The following is a 19,751-nucleotide window of genomic DNA, read 5'->3' on the forward strand; positions in this document are numbered from 1 at the left end:
TCTACATTGGAAACCGCAAAAACAGAAAATGGTGCTGCTTCCTTAAAGATAGAACGCTGACCCCAGCCATAATGAGACCACAGTCCGTAATCCCCATTATACTGTGCAAACATGGCTCCTGCAAATGATTATTTACCATTATCTGTCTGGCAATTTCTGCTGTAACACATTTGACTATTGAGCAAGTTATTTCAATAGTGCCTCTAAAACTGCAAACATGAAAAATCTGGTAAATTGTGGCCTCGTTTAAAGTTTCTCACATAGTGAAATGAGGCACTGGCTGCGTGACAGTGTTTCTGGGCAGCAAAGAAGCAAAAGTTTAATTTCTCTTGTCCCGATTTTGTTTTTTACATGCCTAGATTTCAAAATAAAAGAAATTCTGCAAGTGTGAAACGTTGCAGTGCAAAGGGATATTAAAAATAAAAAGATTGTCAGGAAGTGGTGTCAAGCATTTCCTGAAGTTGTGGCCGTTGGTAGAAGCAGAGTTTAGTCGGCATTTATTATTGTAATGCACTAATATATCGTATCAATTTCATTCGAATTGTTCTAGACTGAGTGGCAAATCAAAATATGAAGTTATATCTCAACATGCCACTCAAACAAATGTTCCCGCTTACTATGGCCTGTTATGACATCATGCACATACCCTCTATATTCAAGCATAATCCTGGTTGTATTTTAGAAGAGGCAGATTATTATTATTATTATTATTATTATTATTATTATTATTATTATTATTATTATTATTATTATTATTATTATTATTACTATTATTATTATTATTATTATTATTATTATTATTATTATTATTTCCTTATCCTGTCACCAGTGTTGGGGAGAAACTTAATACATGTATTTAGAATACAAATTTTAAGTAACTGTATTCCGGTAAAGTTACACCTTCATTTGTGAGCATGTAAAGTACAGTTACTTTTCTAAAACAAAGGAATACATCACAGTACTCAATCATTAGGTTTTCAGCTTCATTTTGCACATTATTAAGAAATAACTGAATATTAAGAAATGATGACTTGCTTTTCCTCCTAAAATGAAATAAGAGTTCATCCAAACACTGCACATATGCGTGCATTGGCCAAGGGAGTTTTTGAATTCCTAATCGTTGTATAAAAAGTATAGCCTATATTTTTGTAATTATATGACATATTTATGCATGCATATCATGCAAATCAATGTGAAAGTATTCTAGGTATTCAGAATACAATACTCTGACTGTACAAAGAAACAGAATACGTTATGAAATACATTTTAAGGCAATTATTCAGTATTCTGTGACAAAACACAGGAACAAAGTATTCTCACCAACACAGGGACACAGAGACCAAAACATATCAAAAAACTTAAAAAATCACCAGGATATAGTTTTGTTGATGTCAGCGTGAAAACATATGCATTTCTGTGGGTGTGAGGTGTGAAAAAGTTTGAAAGGTGTAAAAAACGTCTGTTTATGAGGTTTGTCTGATAAGATCAGTACTTCCTTCTCGACGTAGAAACTGCACCGACAGATCACGCTACCACTCAGACATATCTAGGTAAAGAATATGTTGCTGTCAATCACGAAAAGGATGAAGTCTTTGATTTTCGTTTGGAGTTTTTGGCATTTTGTTCTCTCTGATGACGACTCTTATGAGGTAACAGAAGTTTTCACTTATGTAATCATATCATTAAATTCGACAAATTTAGATTTTGTTTTTTGTTGTTCACTCACTAGATAGTATTTTTTGTGCTATATTAAGAGGAATGCAAATAGTTCAATTAGGTAGAACCGATGTTCCCCAAGGCTATGCCGAATGTCTCGAGGGCACAGTGCGTGAAGAGAAGAATATGATGATATGGGAATGATATGAATATAAAGCCTTTGCAAATAAGAGTGTTAATTGTTATAAATGAAAAACAACAAACAAAAACATGTAAAACAACTTTGTGCATGTAAGTGTAGATCTTAGTCAGATAAAATAGATATCATAGTCGATGTGTGCTGCGTTCACAGACAGGGTTTGCAAGAGATAGGAAGAATGTGATCAACCAAAGCTTTGGGAGGTACATGATTTCTGAAAGCTTGTGAATCATTGTGGTAGGATGAAAAAGATAACGCCATCTTGTAGTTCTTACAATTCATTCACGTGTAATATGCAAAGATTATAGATTAATAACATGATTACAAAACATAAGCAATCAAATATGCAGTTAAAGCCAAGCTCAGTTTTCCCTATTTGTTATATTTATGTGAAATCCTAACTCAAGGGCCTCTGTAGTTTAATATTGTGGTGGAGGTCAAAGATCCTATGGAAGAATTTGCCTTTTGAAAATACATGTTTAAACCAGATGTATTATAACTCTGTTCTCCATCAAGTAGTGAAATATATCTGAATATAAAGGTGTGTCATTTAGGACATTAGGATTGAAGCCACAAGAACAATGCAAACTTTTCTTTACACATTTGTGAGTTTTCTGTTTGGATATCTCTGTCAAAATTGCCCATACAGTACACAGGCCCAGCCCTCCATTTGAAATTACGATGTAGAATTATAGAACGTAATGAATGCTGTCGTCCATCAAGGGATTGTGAGGCTTTTAGTGCAAAGGATTTTCACTTAGTTGTGTTAGTGAGCCAGGGTTTTCTGCCTCTTCCTGCACTTTTATTGTTATATCTTAATGTTATAATGGATTGTTTGCTATTATGTGCAAAACTAATAAATAAATCAATGAAAATAAATAAATGTGCATATTTCACCCCCCCCCCCCCTCCAGAGTTACGTCGACTTCAGCAACTACAACTGGTCATATTTCCAAAACATAAGCTACACGGGGAATGGCGAGGCGCTTATGTGCAAATCCAGCGCTCCTGGATTCAAAACACTGGGCATCATGATCACCTACATCCTCGTTTTCATCTTCAGCTTCACCGGAAACAGCGTCGTCGTCTTTGTGGTCAGCTGTATGAAGAGCGGCAGAGCGAGCACCGACATCTACCTGATGAACCTGGCGATAGCAGACTTAGCCTTCTGCCTAACACTCCCCTTCTGGGCGGTGTACGCTCACTACGGTTGGATCTTCGGCGACGCCCTTTGCAAAATCCTCTCCGGTCTCCAAGAAGTGTCTGCGTACTGTGGCGTCTTCCTGCTAGCCTGCATTAGCATCGACCGCTACTTCGCCATTGTACACGCTAAACGCAGCCTTTCTTCTCGAAACATTCTGATCAAAGTCGTTTGCGGCGTGGCGTGGCTTGTCTCCGCAGTGCTGGCCCTACCTGTAGCTATGCAAAGGCAAAGCATACCTGGAGGCCAAAATGATGAAAAAATCTGCTATGAGAACTTGACCGGGGAAAGCAACAGTCACTGGGGTGTCACTGTGCTCATTCTGAGGCACACTATGGGGTTTTTCATCCCTCTTGCGATCATGGCTGTCTGCTACGGTTGCACCATTGTCAAGCTGTTGCACGCACGCAACCAGCAAAAGCACAAAGCAATGAGGGTCATCCTAGCTGTTGTTTTAGCATTCATCCTGTGCTGGCTGCCTTTCAATGTATCCGTTTTGATTGACGCCTTGATTAAGTCAGAGTCTCTGCCCGTGGAGACGTGCGAGGCGTGGTACACCGTAGAAAAGATGCTCAGTGTGACACAAGTGCTGGCTTTCACACACTGCATGGTCAACCCGGTGCTGTATGCCTTCATCGGGCAGAAGTTTCGAAACCAGCTCCTCTCGGTGCTGTACAAACATGGGGTCATTAGTAAAAAGATCCACCAGGCTTACAGGAAGGGCTCTGTCAACAGCGGAGGCAGCCTCAGATCCAGGAACACCTCAGTGACAGTGTAACGACATCCACTCTATGCCCGCTGAGTGATGCGTAGTCACTGCAGGATTGCGTACTCTCCAACCTTTTATTTTTACCCTGTTTTGAGGAACTTCCTGATATGCTTTACTTAAATGCCAGTAGAGTTCAGCATGTTTAGGACAAAATCAAAGGTCTCTAAAATGTGACTCTTGTCATGTGTATGGACCTACATTCCTTATGTAGCATTATTGTTTCGTTATCAGTGTTACTCCTTTTTGGAGAATGTATACAGTACCTGTGTTTCAATCATGTAGTGACTTTTTTTTTCCTTTTTTTGTATTACTTTATTGTATGGGTTTTGGGAGTGGGCGCTTATAAGTTCTCGCTTCAGCCCACTCCTTTTGAGCCAAGTGTTAACTGCTCAAATAAACAAAAGAAAGCCTTTGGAACAAAAAAAAAGCATCCCTGCAATAAACAGTGCATTTCCAAATGTAAACTTGGTCAACATTTTAATAAAAAATGTTGTTATTGCTTGTTATTCTGTTGTTCATCTTTTGTAAATACTTTATGCATTAAATTGAACTATACTCAACATTTTGGTCATTTTTAATTGTCAAAGGTTCTCAAAATGATGGAAAAAGCCATGAAAAGCACCACTCTCCTTTAGAACCCCACAGGTCCCATTGAACTGCCTTGTCCCTTGCATTACATCCGTTTGTGACACCGCTGTTTCCCTGTGAACTCCAAACCCGTCCGAAGCACACCTGCCTGTCCCGCTCTGACCCCTCTATTTCGCACTCGCCCCCTCCTGTCCATCTGCCGCTCCTGTGTCAGACACAAATCTCCTTGGGCAAAAAAAAAAACCGCACCATGTCCGCTCGGCGCTTCCACTCCGTCAACCCACAAACATCTCAGATCGAATTGGCCTCCCCTCCCCCCACGGCTAAATAGATTGGTCCTCTTTTTTTTTCAGACAAGCACAGACATGTGGAAATGCATCTATCAAACCTAAGTCCGTCCGTGTTGTAGAGAATGTGGAAGAGAAAGCGTAGCATTGGTTTCCTCTCCTTCATCACGTTGACACGTTACGCTTCGGTTTGATCAGCCGTGTGTTCAGTAACATTTAATCGTTAATCTGTGTAAACAAGTCAAAGGCCATAGGCATTATTCAGGGTTAACTTGTGAAGCCGATGGACCATATAGAGATTAGAGAGTGTTGTGTCTCAGAGATTTAGGACAGAGATGCCACAAGACCATTTTATATTAACAACACAATGTTCATCATTCCTAACAACAGTATGGCTAACATAACAGTGAATCTTAATCAGAGATCAGAGAAATACAGCAAGAAGCTACTTAACCATACTTAAAGGAATAGGCCACTGTTTTTGCATACAGAGATAAGTTCTTACCTGAGCTTAGACGAGAGGATGCGTAGCTGTCTGGTGTTTACCCATGTGCTCAGTCACAAAAAAAGACCAAATATGTTGTTAGCATTTAGCCTCTCCTCTCCTCCTCTCCTCTACGGACCCAAACGGAGGTGAAGTTAGAAGCGACCAAGCTCTTCCACGGTTACACTTTTTAAATATGGTGACACGATCCAAGTATAGTTACACAAGAACATCTAACAACATCTGCGGTGTTTTTGCGTGACTGAGCACACGCGTAAAGACCAGACAGCTACGCATCAACTCGTCTAAACTCAGGTAAGAACATATCTCAGCCTGGAAAAACCATAGACCGTTAAAAAGAATAGACAACTCCTCCTCACTCCTCTCCATTTGCCACAATGAATGCGTTCGAGGGGAAAATCATGGCGGATTTACAGACTCCTCCTACCCTGCTGTGATGGAGCAGGTTCCTAAAAAGGGTATAAGGGCGGGATCTTCGCTGTAGACTCACGGGGGACATAGTTCAGTCATAGCCGCGCCATTAGCTCTAATGTTAACGACCTGTCAAAGTCCAGCCCTCATTTGTATATGAAATTTAAAAAAAAACATATTACGAAAACCAAGCTGGTTTCTTGGTGGAATATCTAGCTGTAGAAAGTAAAAAAAAAAATTAGAAACCAGGCTTTGAAGTACGTGTTTAAAGTGCAATGCTTTCCAATGGGAGACTAGCAGCTATATGGAGATACTACAGCAATGGCGGACCAAAAGCAGAAACGGAGGCCTATTCCTTCAACAACCTTGTAATAGCAAAGTAGGAAAACAAATAATAACCTTTTCCAGCCCCAAAATGTTAGTGACATTTTGGTAATGTCACTAACATAACCAAAATGTTAGTGACAATGTTTACTAATTTTGCAGTCATTATAGTGGGTTTTGGTTTAGGCATTAAAATGAATGAGGGAGAGTCATTGCAAAATCAATCCAACGATCAAATTGCTTGCAAAACATCACAAAAGAACTTATTATCGTGAAATAATTTTACCGACAATTGGTTTGGGACATCACATCTGTATCGTGTGTAAACAACTGGCGCAGTGACATTTAATCTAAACATAAGGAGCTGCATATGAATCCTACGGAGATGAGAGAATATAGTCGTGTCAGTGAGTAAAGACGGTCACCTCCCGAGTGGCGCAGGCTGCAGCAGGTGTTTCCACCGCGCCGCACTCTCATTCGCATTCCCCAGCGCTGGTTTATATCACCGCTCCGAAGTGACGTCTGAAATTGACATTTTTAATCTGCCTCTCTCCTCCTCGTGATCTACAGGACTGAACCGGAGACAGGGACCAGCATTAATCTCACCACCACAGTCATTCTCCAAACACCGTAAAGCATCTCTCCCGGCGCCCTATGCAACCGATAATAAATGTGAAATACTCCAGGACATCTGCGCTAAAAAGACGGGAAGCAATTTAATGTTGTAAATATTGGGATGACACATAGATCAGCTCGTATTTATGCATGGATTTATTTTTAACAAGATTGAAATGACCCCGTTACTGATACATGTCAAAACTGAAATGATCCAAAACAAACAAACAAACAGACAGTGAATTGACTGAAAGAATCATTTTGGGTAGATGTCTTAATCACAAACAGACGGGCGCCATTTGTCAGTGAGTAACGGCCCAAATGTTGAAAGCACATGTTGAAGCTTCCAATATTCTGCAATGTATTGAAATAATAATAAAAAATACCTTGCTTTTACTTTAATCAATTATTCATATTATTCATTGAAGCCACAGCTGCCGTCTGGTTTACTGACAAAATAAGAGACTGCCAATCTGTGCCAACAGCCCCTGCTTTCAAAGTGAAGGATTTTGCCCAATAACAAGAAGCTTGGGAGCATCTGGTTTTACGACAGGCACTTTACCTTCAGCACTTATCTCCTCAAACTTCACCTCTGAAGAAGAAGCTGTATTCATAGTTGAAACAGGCCAGGTAAGAACCTTTCAGCTCTCTTTGGGTAAAAAAAAAGAGTAAATGAAACTAGAAATACACTAACTACATGTCACTTTAATAAACAACATGCTACAAAGTCAATAGCTGAATACTGAATTCATTATAAAAAATTAAAAAAAAGCTACACACACACAAAAATAATATACATTGCATAGTATATAATTGAAAGCGTAGACATTTTTAAACTCTTCCTGCTCCTACAGTTTGAACTCCCCTGAGGTAACTTTTGTTTTGGGAGATGATGTAATGATAATGAGCTTCTGCACTGATTGCGGTCCACAATCAACAGAGCTGTAGTGCACTACATGTTAGAAAATGGTTAATTGCCTCCAAAACAGATGTAGTTTTCACCTGGACAGAAAGAGCGTAGTGCAGGGGTAGGGAACGTCGGGCCCGGGGGCCAAATCCGGCCCTCCAGCGTACATCCTCTGGCCCTCTGGAGGATTTCCACAAATTATTACACACAGCAGAAAGCAAACCACTAGTTACAGTTCCTTCATATTAATGAAATACTATAGAACTTTGGGGGTCATTTATCAAGGCAGGAGCTAAATAGCGGGTGCAAGCTGAATAAAATATGTTGCACTATATTGCCGTGTCAGGGCCAATGGCCGCTGGCTGCTCTGCTTTTTGGCCACAACACTAGGGGCCGCCATTATTCCGCCATTGCTGTAGTACCTCCATATCGGCGCTAGTCCCCCATTGAAAAGCATTGGACTTTAGACACGTTAAAAACAACTTTAAAGACTGGTCCCAATTTTTTGTGATAACGCTGGGTTAGTCACAATTAAGGGGACCAGGCTGGTTTTCGTAAGAAGAATTTTAGAAATCTCGTACTTAATGAGGGCTGATCTGTTAGCATTGGAGCTGCGCAAGCTACACGTCACGCAAGGGCCGAGTCTACAGTGAAGATCCCGCCCTTATCCCCTTTTTAGGCACATGCTTCGTCAGAGCTGGGGAGGGGGAGTCTGTAAATCAGCCATGATTTCCCCCACGAGCCTGGTCATTATGGTAAACGGGGAGGAGTGAGCAGAAGCTGTCCATTCTATAGTCTATGGTCAGGGCCTCCAAGTTGATATCTAAGTAAGACAATGCTGCCTGAGTAAAAATGCATAATGACTGCTGATCCACTTGAACAGGGGCTACTTGCTTTGCACATGAGCAAACGCTTGGTAAATAACCCCCTTTATGCAGTATAATGTTGTTTAAAAGGGCGCTTGAGTTTGGGTGACAGTGAAGAAGTCTGGGCCCCGTATCCTTTGTTTAGAAAGAAAATCGTCCCGTCACCATGTAAACTACCCCTGGTGTAGTGGATTGCTGCAAAGTAAATGACACAAGAGTTTCGTTTCAGTAAGAGCCTGCTGAGAGTATAAACACTACAGTGTGTCCCTTTGGCATCTCCTCCCTAAAAGCTTTGTGCATTCTTATGGGATTCAAACAGCAGTTAACACATGTTTTTTTTTATTTATGAAAGAATTAGAGTTAGCCTCCAAACATCACATTTTGAGCTTTCAAGACAAACAGACCACACCAGAATAGAGTGGCAGGAAAAAAGATGAAATTTGCCAACATTATTTAACAATATTAATGTTCAGTTTGACTATCACCTTCAACTTATACCGTAATGTCCTTGGGCAAGATACTTCACCCAACTTGCCAATGTATGAAAGTGGTGTGTGAGTGTTTATGTGATAAGAGGAGCCGATGTAACAGATGTGTTGCTATATTTTCTGCATAGTCTTCCATTTGTATATGCATCGACATCACTTAAAAAGTAATAGAACTTAAGTCAAAATGGGAAACTTGCCTAATAGTAATGACAGCATGCTCTTCCAGCCCTTCTTGGCCTTGGCACAACCTGAACAACTATTAGCTGCAGTCACACCTGTTTGTATCCTGACATGGCAGACGGCTGACAGGACGAGTTTCAGACCTAATTAATACCGTGTAATTTGTCCCGGTGCAACATGTAGCTCTTTAGCGTGACAGCGCTTGTAAAGGCAGTGCCCGAACACCAGTCCTGTCTGAGGAGGAGGGCCCAGGGGCGCGCTTCATTCGCTCATCAACATAACGAGGTAATTTTCAAGAGATTGCAGCTGAGAACCATAATGGGCCTATCATCAGTGTGGCAGCCTGACCTTTACTAACAAAGCATAAAAAGCTCTTCAGTGCAGAGCGGGGCCTCATATCGAGTTTTGTTCATTCCAGAGAAGGAAAATTGATAAAGAAATATACTAGCGCGCGCATGTGTTTAATTAATTCCAATGGCAGTGCTATACAGCTTTTAGAGGGACTGTTTAAGCTCCGTTATTATCTTTGTGCCTCTACATGAGTATAGATTTACTCCAACACCACCAGAACTCCACCCCATGCCAAAACCTTTCAAGCCAGATTGCATTTCTTATATTTATAGCTACCTATAGTGGTCCGATTGACATTTCACCATTCATTCATTCATTCTGGCCCTGACCCTTTGGGCCTTTGTTTGATTGTGGCAGCTGAATGCTCTCATGCAGAACATGTAAGTGGCCTCCCAAACCGCTATCGATCTGCTCACAGAGCTGAAAGATCTGGCATTTTTCAATCTGTGAAACTGATCAAAAACGGTCAACCTTCACGTTCACCTCCTGAGATACAGTATGTACTGGTTAAAATTAGAGATGCACTGATCCAGCTTTTTCGCTGCTGATACCGATACTGGGGTTTGAGTATCTGCCGATATCCGATATTTACCAGTACCAAGAGACTTTCTTAAAAGTGGCTTTCTCTGAGTGAAACATTTTATTGACTTTTCTCCATTGTAAGATAAATAAAGTCATCTTTCATTTTCATGTTACACATCAATAATCAGTTGATTTATTTATATTACATTAAAGCTTAAAGGGATATTTCAGGATTTTTGACATAGGGCCTCATTTCCTAGTTATCCAGAGTGTTGCTGGTACCTGGAGATATTTTTTTGTTCTTATGTTTGAAGAGTTTTGTGGCGCTAGGCTAATGCAAGGCTAGCGCATTTCGACAATGTCAGCTAGCCTTCATTAAAAACAGTCTGACCCGTGTCAAAAATCCTGAAATATCCCTATAAAGGGGGGGTATTATGCAAAATGGACTTTTTCAAGCTTTGCATCATGTTATTATGTCATTCCCTCATTAAAAACATGCCTGAAGTGTTGCCTTGGCACATTCAAGTATTTTTGAGTAATCTGTAAAAACTCTGATGGCAGCCATTATAGGGATAGGTTTGCCTGAGTCCTCCTAGGAACGCCCCCACCTCCTGGAGACGCCTCCGAGCTTTCGTCACCAGCCCAGTAACCTGCTCCTCAGCAGAACCCCCTCCCCACTGATGCCACAGACAGCGTGTGGAGGGGGCGTGTCGGAAAGGGTCAGAGGTTCTTAAAGAGACAGAGGCCTATTTCAAGACATTCAATTCAGCCATTTTGAGAGAGCAATTTTATACAAGGCAGTTATTCTAATTTACTGCATTTAAAGACCAACAGAAGGTTTCGTCATCATTGTAAGGCAAGGCAAGGCAAGGCAAGTTTATTTGTAGAGCACAATTCATACACAAGGCAATTCAAAGTGCTTCACAGTTGAAAACAAATAGAATCAATAAAAACATCAACATAAAATTAATCAATTACAGTAAAAGGCGAGAGTGCAGATAAAATACTTTCAGTCATATGCATTGGTAAAAAGAACTGTTTTCAGCCTGGATTTGAACATTGTCAGAGTTGAGGCTTGTCTCACATCCTCGTGAAGACTGTTCCAGATTTTAGCTGCATGAAACTGAAACGCAGCCTCACCGTGTTTATTATTGACTCTGGGAACCACCAGGAGGCCCCTCCCTGAAGTTCTCAGGGCCCGAGATGGTTCATACGGCTGTAACATGTCAGAGATGTACTTTGGAGCTAAACCATGAAATGACTTGTACACAAGCAGAGCTGTTTTAAAGTCTATTCTCTGAGTGACAGGAAGCCAGTGCAGAGACCGGAGCACTGGACTAATATGGTCGTATTTCCTGGTTCTTGTCAGGACTCGAGCAGCAGCGTTCTGGATGTACTGTAGCTGTCTGATAGCTCGTTTAGAGAGGCCAGTGAGTAGGCCGTTACAGTAGTCTAACCTGCTGGAGACAAATGCATGGATAAGTCTCTCTAAGTCTGGTTTTGACACTATTCCTCTGATCTTAGCAATGTTTTTCAGATGGTAAAAAGCTGCTGATGTTATTGCTTTGATGTGGCTGTTTAAGTTCAGGTCTGAGTCCATGATTACTCCTAGATTTCTAACCTGATTTTTTGGTTTTAGAGAGAGAGACTCAAGGTGACTGACAACACTTTGTCTTTGTGCCTGTGGGCCAAAAACAATGATCTCAGTTTTGTCTGAGTTTAGTTGGAGAAAGTTGTTTTGCATCCACAAACTGATCTGTTGGATGCAGTGACAGAGTGTATCTACAGGCCCATGTTCACCAGCCGTCAGTGACACGTAGATTTGAGTGTCATCTGCATAGTTGTGGTACGACACATTGTTGCTGTTTATTAGCTGACCCAATGGAAGCATGTACAAGTTGAATAAGAGGGGTCCCAAGATTGACCCCTGGGGGACTCCACAGGTCATGGCAATTTTGTCTGAGACACAGTTGCCAATTTCAACAAAGTACGTCCTGTCCTCGAGATAGGACTTAAACCAGTTTAGAGCAGTACCAGAGATTCCCACCCAGTTTTCTAACCTGTGAAGTAAGATCCCATGGTCCACTGTGTCAAAGGCAGCGCTCAGGTCCAGCAGAACTAAAACTGAGACCTTACCTGCGTTGGTGTTCATGCGGATATCATTTGTCACCTTGATCAGAGCTGTCTCAGTGCTGTGGTGGGGCCTAAAGCCTGACTGGAAAGTATCAAACACATTGTTAGACAGGAGAAAGTAAGTGAGCTGCTGATATACTACTTTCTCTAGGACTTTTCCTAAGAATGGCAGGTTTGATATGGGCCGGTAGTTGTTCATTACCTTGGCATCAAGGCTGCTCTTTTTTAGAAGAGGCTTAATGACTGCTGTTTTCAAGGCCTTTGGAAATGCTCCAGTCTGGAGTGAGATGTTAACTAACTGAGCAAGTTGTGGTAACAAGCTGGTCAGCACAGACTTCAGAAATCTAGTGGGTAATTCATCAAGGCAGCATGTACATGAACTCAGACCAGAGATAACCTCTTCGATTGTTTTGTCAGTAACAGGTGTGAAATGTTTCAGCTCAAAGTGTTTATCTGGTGGCAGAGTTTCTTTTTGTGTTGTGGAATTTATGGCATTTTTAATGCTTTGGACTTTGTCATAGAAAAATATTGCAAACTCATTACACTTAGATGTCGAGATTAGTTCTAGGGGCAGTGAAACTGGAGGGTTAGTTAATCTGTTTACTGTGGAAAACAGAACACGAGAATTGTTTCTGCAGTTTGCAATGATTTTAGAGAAGTACTTCTCCCTTGCTCCACGCAAAATCTGGTTGAACACACAAAGTACTTCTTTGTAAACCTCAAAATGAACCTGGAGCTTTGACTTGCGCCATTTCCGTTCGGCTTTTCGGCACTCCCTTTTCTGTGCCCTGACCGAAACTTCACTTCTCCAAGGTGCCTTTTGCCTATTGTTAACCATTTTAACCTTGACAGGAGCAATAGTATCCAAAACATTTAAGACCCTTGATGTGTAAGAGTCCAACAGATTATCAACATTAGAACATGGGGCATTTTCAAATCTGATCATCTCCATAAACTGTGTCTTCGTTTTATCATTTATGTGTCTTCTTTGAATAACTCCAGGCCCGACCACTGGTTTAGGTGTAACACACAGGTCAAAGAAGACACAAAAATGATCAGATAAAGCAACATCAACAACATTCACATTTGATATATTAACACCTTTTGTAATAACTAGATCTAGAGTGTGGCCTTTGTTGTGAGTCGCCTCACTCACGTGCTGAGTTAAACCAAACATTTCAAGGACAGCACTGAGTTCTTTTGCATGCCTGTCGTTGGTCACATCCACATGCACATTAAAATCACCTGAAATTACTAAACAATCGAAATCAATGCATATAAATGACAGTAATTGAGTAAAATCTTCAATAAAACAGTTCTGTGGTGGTTTGTAAATAGTCATATAAAGTATGGAAGATTGTTTTATCTCAATTTTGAATGACACATACTCAAACGATGGAAAAACCCCAAATGACAATTTTTGCAGGAGTAAATTGTCCTTGAATATGGCACAAACACCCCCACCCCTCTGGTTTTGGCGTGTTTCAGACACAAAATTGAAGTGAGATGGACTACACTCAATCAAAACTGCATTACCAGTGTTTTTGTCTAGCCATGTTTCAGTTAAAAACATAAAATCTAGATTATGAGAGGAAATAAAACTATTTATTAAAAAGGACTTGTTTTTTAGCGATCTGACATTGAGTACAGCATGTTTGAGATTTATCTGTGTTTGAGTGGGTGGAATCTTTTTGCAGGGGACATGGATTAGATTTCTTTGATTGGACGGTCTGACTGTCCCTCTCTTATCTAATCTATGTTGTTTGACAGTATTAATTGTCTTGTAAGAACACACACCCTCTATGGACCTCTGGTTGGTTTTGAGTTTGCTATGTATGGTAGCAACGCAGAGGCCCCTAATGTCCTAGACAGCAGCAGTGAAGCTGCTGGAGATAACAGCTGTGGGCGCCGGTGGTGGGGGCCGAGCTGGGGAGACCTTGGTTTGTGAAAAAGGCGGAGGTGGGAGAGGGGCATGATGCTTCTTTGGGGATGGAAGCCTTGGTCTTGACGCAATTGGAGTGAGGGGAGTCATTTTAGTCCCATGTTTGATCAAGTTTTCAAGATGGTTGGAAAATCCCATAGTTGACTCTGGGGATGGGAACAATTCAGAAAAGTCTCTGGAGGGTGTAGATGTAGTAGTCGGGCTCAAGGCCTGTGGTGGAGTAAGAGAAAGTGCTCCTTCGGCTGAATCGTTTGATATAGGTGCAGGTGGTGCTGAAGCTGAGCTTTTCCCCGGAGATGCAGGTGGTGATGCTGCTATTGTTGAAACGCTTTCTGGAGATGCGGGTGGTGCTGGTGCAGCTAAATCCTTAACTGCTGCTGAGTCTATAGGTGCAGATGGTGCTGCTGTGGCTGAATCCTTAAATGTGGCTGATTCCATAGGTGCAGGTGGTGCTGCTATGGCTGAAACCATTACTGCAGCTGAGTCCTTTACTGCAGGTGCAGATGACGCAGCTGCGACTGTATCATTTATTGGTGGTGCAGTTGAGGCCTTTGCTGCTGAGCCAGGAGCTCTTCTCATGCTCCTCTCGGCTCTCCCTTGTAGCTCAGGCCTCCTCTGATTTTGCAGAGCGTGGAGGAGATTTTCTGTCAGTCGTCTCACTCCACCTCTGCTCAAGTGAGGCCCATTTCCTCTAAACAGGTCATCACGTTGCCAGAACAGATTAAAGTTCTCTATGAAATACAGTCCTCTCAACTCACAGACGTTGGACAGCCATGTATTCAACTGAAATAGCCGGGAGAATTTGTTTATTCTCCCATCGATGTTTGGGATGGGTCCACTGATGAACATTTGTATTGCCTCTTTATCCAGACAATCAAGTCTCTCAAAAAGTTTATTGAACTTTTCTTTCAGGGCTTCAGACTCTTCGTCTCTTATGTCCACAGCACCAACATGTATGATAAGTTTATCAATCCCAGGGTTATTTGTGATTTCCTTGTTTAGAACATCTATGATGTCAGAAACTGTGGCGCTGGGATAACTGCTTGTAGTAATCCTGTCATTGTTTATATTAGATATGGCTCCGTCTCCAAGCACCAGGATATCTCTGGCCTTGACACTTGCCACACTTTTCCTCTCGAGCTTTGTTTTGACTTCTTTTTCTCTGTCTCTCTCTGATTTTCTCCGTTTGTTACACTCATCTTTTGAGAGAGGTGAAAATCTGTTTGTTAACTTTATTCCAGGTTCATTTTTGCTAGTATGTTGTCTTTGCTTTGGCCGAGCACCAAGTTGTTTGTATAGTTTCGGGAACGTTACGGTATCGTCTAGCTTTAGGTTGCAAGTATCAGTTTTTCCAGTCTTCTTACCGTGTTCCATAGGGAGCGTGTCATTAAGTCCTTTATCCATCTCAAAGGCAAGAATTTTGTCCCGCAGTAAAAGAATTTCTTGTTGATAAATCCGACAGCTTTCACAAGAAGATGTTTGCGTTACTCCCGCAGCCATATTGATAAGACTGTCGTCGCTGGTCCAGATGAGTTGTAAAAAATAAAAGGCATAAAATGATTAAAAAATGATTTAAAAAGTCTTGGCTCACTTAGAAGAAGAGAATAAAATCATATCCGTGTGACATGTGCCAAAAAAGAATGATTAAAAAAGCGAATAAAGAGGCAAGCAGCATAAGCAAGCAGAGACGCGTCTGCACCCTCACAAAGCAGGAAGTTATAGTGTAGTTGTAGTGTGCTATAGACTGGTGCTATGTGATTGAAAAAAGCATAATACCCCCTCTTTAATATTAAACGTTCACATGAAATGATCTTATCACTACAAATATGTCAGTTATTTCTTAAAATAAAATGCAAACACGTGGCTTCAGCAGTGGTTATTTCATTTTATTATTATTATTCATTAATTTAGGTATTTCTATCAATAGTTTCCAGCCTTGATTAGTTTTCGTTAGCATTAGCATACTCCCGCTAGCTTTAGCATGCTATTGCTAACCGCAGAATTTTGTGCGGCGATCTAAAATACATTTGCAGAGGGTAAATCTGATCTGAATTCCCCTGGTTCTTAGCTTTCCAATGACATACTATATATACCGCATGTCCATATTTACTTAGATTTAGGTGGTAAAAGGTGTGTTTTTTCCCCCTCATCCCTTGTTAAAATGGAGTTGTAGTGTGCCATGAAACATATGTACTTGGAGGCGGCATGGTGGCAAGTTGTCAGTTCCTTTCACGTTTTGGATTAAATTTGTACCACAACTAACAATTTAAACTTGAGTAGAACCTTTTTGTTCAATTTGAAAACAAAAACAAAATTTAAAGCATTAATCACGACTGGATTTGGACAACTGTTGCGATTTTAAAACACATACCCACCTTTAAAGTAATAAAGGTTTAACAATGTATCATATATTCACAAATATAGAGATTGAAGTTGAGGATTTTAGTAACCACCGCTGCTGCACGTCGCCCGACCATGTGATATTTCACCGGAGAAAAGGTCAAACGGCTGCATATGCACCGACACGGAGCAAATAAGAGTGAAGCGGGAGGAAAAGTGAAATGTGGGATTCTACAGCTATAATTACCACTCAGTCAAACGAATGCAGGTTTAGGGAAGGCTTTTGAAGAACCTGCTGATCATTCTGACCATCGTTAACCTGTGCATGACCCTCATTCAGCTCCACAATCCCCACGTCTTATCAGGATTACGGCCACATTTAAATAATCAGGGTCACAAACGACAAGCAGCAGATAACCTATTAGTGCATGGTGTTGATGATGTTAATCTTAAAGGTTCTTTACAATGAAACATCCCAAACGATATTGCCTATAATGACCATAGTACTTAATCGCATTGATGATTAAGTACTGCATATCCTAATTCCAACAATGACGGGACTGTATAACATGATATTTAGTGATGCTTTAATACCTTCACATGCATTTAGTGTGATAGATTCTTTCTTCAATAAACAGGACTGTAAAGTGACAAATTGGCTGACTGTCAATCCGAGCTGCCAATCAATGTTACTAATGAGAAAGTAATAGCTTTAAACCAGCTGACTGTCTAAAGCTCAAACAGGGCTGAACGATTACTGAAAATACAATACTCATTTAGAAACCAAACCCCAGTCAATTTAATTCACTACCTGCCAAGTAAACCTAATGGGCTTATACTTGGACACTAAGTAAATAGCAAGTTTGAGAATGTTTTCTTTTTTTTTTAAACATAATTCTCCATAGGCATTTGACTTTCTACCAAGATCTAACATTGTGCATCAGAGCATCTTTCGCAAAGCTGTTTCAAAGTCACCCGATTGACAGTTGGTGGCCAGATTGCGCCAAGGAATGTACAACCTGCCAACAAACAAGTGAGCAAATCATAACTGGAAATGTTAAGAGATTCCTTTTTTTGTTGCTTGGAATAAAAAATTGCATGCCTGGTAAATTATATTAGAGTAAAAAGCCACAAATGCATACGGTGAAAGGCGGTATAGATGGGTGTGTGCTGAATGTAAAATAGCCTAATGCAAAACACAGGCCTCCGTCAGCCCACAGCTCTCCTCACTGAATCTCATTTAGCACCTGCTGTTGGCGTTTCAGATCAGCGTGATCTAAGTAATAAATGCCATTTAAATCTAATGCACTTACTGCTAATCTGCATTACACAGGGCGCGGTGTGGGGTTTTTGGGAGGGGATAAGCCACATTTTTGGAGGTTCCAGGTTGGCGTAAAAGATGGGTAAGTGAGTTTCATTCTCAAGTGTGCCGTTTGTCATATGCTGGGTTACTGTCATTAGGTACGGCTTTTTTTTTTCTTCCAAATCCAAGCTTTTATGTGCAAGTTTAATGCCAACTACTTTACAGTGACAGCAAGTGCAGCCCCCTTGTCATTTTGCTGGCCGTGTCTTTGATGGTGCTTTAAACTGAATAGGGAAAATGCATGGAACAACAGAAGGAGTGTGTATTTGAAATGTCTCACTCCGATATATGTTTGGCCGTCAATAAAAACTTTTTTGACTTATTCCATCAGACCAACTATGTCATACGGAAATATGCACAACCAATAATATCAATATTTAAACTACTGCACTCTGTAAAGTTATAGGAATCTTGAGGTAATCCATACTTAGTCGTTTAACTCAGCAGATATATTATGGTGAGAACTGGCAGGGCAGTCATGACACTTCAAACAGCGGCAGTGATCCCCGCATCGGATTATATAATCTCGAAATCGGACGTAAATTTAAGGCTACTTCAGAAGTGCAAATGAGCCGTATCGATCGTATATAATAAAGCCTAAAGCAGCGAGAGCTTAATCTGCTGCGAGGCGCTGAGTGTGTGCCAGCTAAACACTTTTTGTGAAGGGCATCACTCCCTCCAGGCTTTGAAGGTATAATGTCCTCCTTGTTTTGGGTGTGTCGGCCCCATGATTGGAGACAGGGTTTAAGAGAGGTTTAGTAAACATTTCTCCATGTCTGTCCTCTTCACTTTGGCCACCGCAGAACGGCTTAGCCACTATTAGAGGTTAAAATCAAGAGTAGCGGCAGTAGGGGGCGGCGTAACGGCACAGACTGACAGGGCAGTGACAGAAGACAAATGTGGCCCTTCATCTCGCCGGGCGTCCACATAAACAGTAGTGGACCTCGGGGTGGCGCTTTGAATCGCTAATTCGCGGGAGATGAGAATGTGTTGTGAAAAGAGAGGAAATCACTGGCGTCAACTGGACTAAACCAACGCGTCCGTTTGGAGCAGTTTTTCCTCCTGAGTAGCACGTCGCTATGCAAAAGGACGAGGTGCCACTAATGCAAGGCACGTTTGTTTATCTTTGGGGGTAATTAAAATGCTTTACAGATGAATAAAGACATGTTAAAGTTGACATGCCAAAGGTAAAAGTAGCTTGCATTTATCTGATATAAAAAAACATTTGCTTTTCCATTAAATTTTCAAGAGCATTTGTTCTTTCATGAATACAATTTTAATGAAAAACATCTTCATGTATTAGAAAATATTCATGAAATCTGGACTAGACAAGGTTACATCAGGAAACATCAGGCGCTAAATTGCACTTGAACAAAGCTTTTATAGTTTTCAGGTCTAAAAGGAAGAAAGGTCATACAAATTCTGCATTAGAATTACAAGGAAAGTGAGTAAACAGAGCAAAGCGTGCTCTGGAACATGCGAGGGCACCCTTAAATCTAAATTCAATGCGGATTGTGGTCTTTCTCCACAGTTCTGTTGTTTTAGGCATCAATCAATATGGCTGAATATTTATAACAAAAATTATACTTATTTTGCACACTGAAAATTGTCCTACAGAGAAAACCTTTAGTAAGTAACACTAACTCTGTGAGAACCTTGCATTACCCAGTGCATACACCAGATATCATTGCAGTTAAAGTAAAGTAAGACCAGAGCGGTCCGTATAACCACAAGTCTTTTTTGTAGATAACCAACGCATCAATTCAGTGAGTCTCCTCTGTGTGTTTGCAAAGTGAACGGACAGCCCTGCGTTGTGGACCGCATTGATCAGACCGGGGGAGCCGCTTGGAGCGCGGATATCAGAGGGGAAATGATCCGGTCCGCCCGGAAAAATGGCCCACCGCTGGGAGCCTGTGATTGACTTCCACTGGGAACAACACGGCTCAGATCTGCCGAGGCTTTTGATATACAGGTCCCTCACACACCGCAGACAGAACGGGGCGTCAACAAAAGGCCAACACAGATGTGCCCCCCCCCCCCCCGCCGCGCGGATCCAAACCACTAATACGTTTTTAGTCTTTGTGAAGAAAGGAAGAAGCAGCCG

The 19,751-nt window shown here is 41.1% G+C and overlaps 2 protein-coding genes across 2 annotated transcripts in view; one reads left to right on the top strand and one right to left on the bottom strand.

The window, feature by feature from the left end:
* The window catches only part of asic4a (acid-sensing (proton-gated) ion channel family member 4a), a 164,574-nt gene that overhangs the window by 101,400 nt on the left and 43,423 nt on the right, over positions 1-19,751 (bottom strand). The gene's annotated exons all lie outside the window — the stretch shown is intronic.
* cxcr2 (chemokine (C-X-C motif) receptor 2) lies at positions 2,786-3,920 on the top strand. Its single transcript, XM_079563470.1, has one exon. It carries the CDS (start codon positions 2,845-2,847, stop codon positions 3,832-3,834), a length of 990 nt encoding a protein of 329 aa, XP_079419596.1. The 5' UTR covers positions 2,786-2,844; the 3' UTR covers positions 3,835-3,920.

The sequence above is a fragment of the Gobius niger genome, assembly GCF_951799975.1.
Source record: "Gobius niger genome assembly, chromosome: 9".
In the NCBI taxonomy this organism is placed as follows: Eukaryota; Metazoa; Chordata; class Actinopteri; order Gobiiformes; family Gobiidae; genus Gobius; species Gobius niger.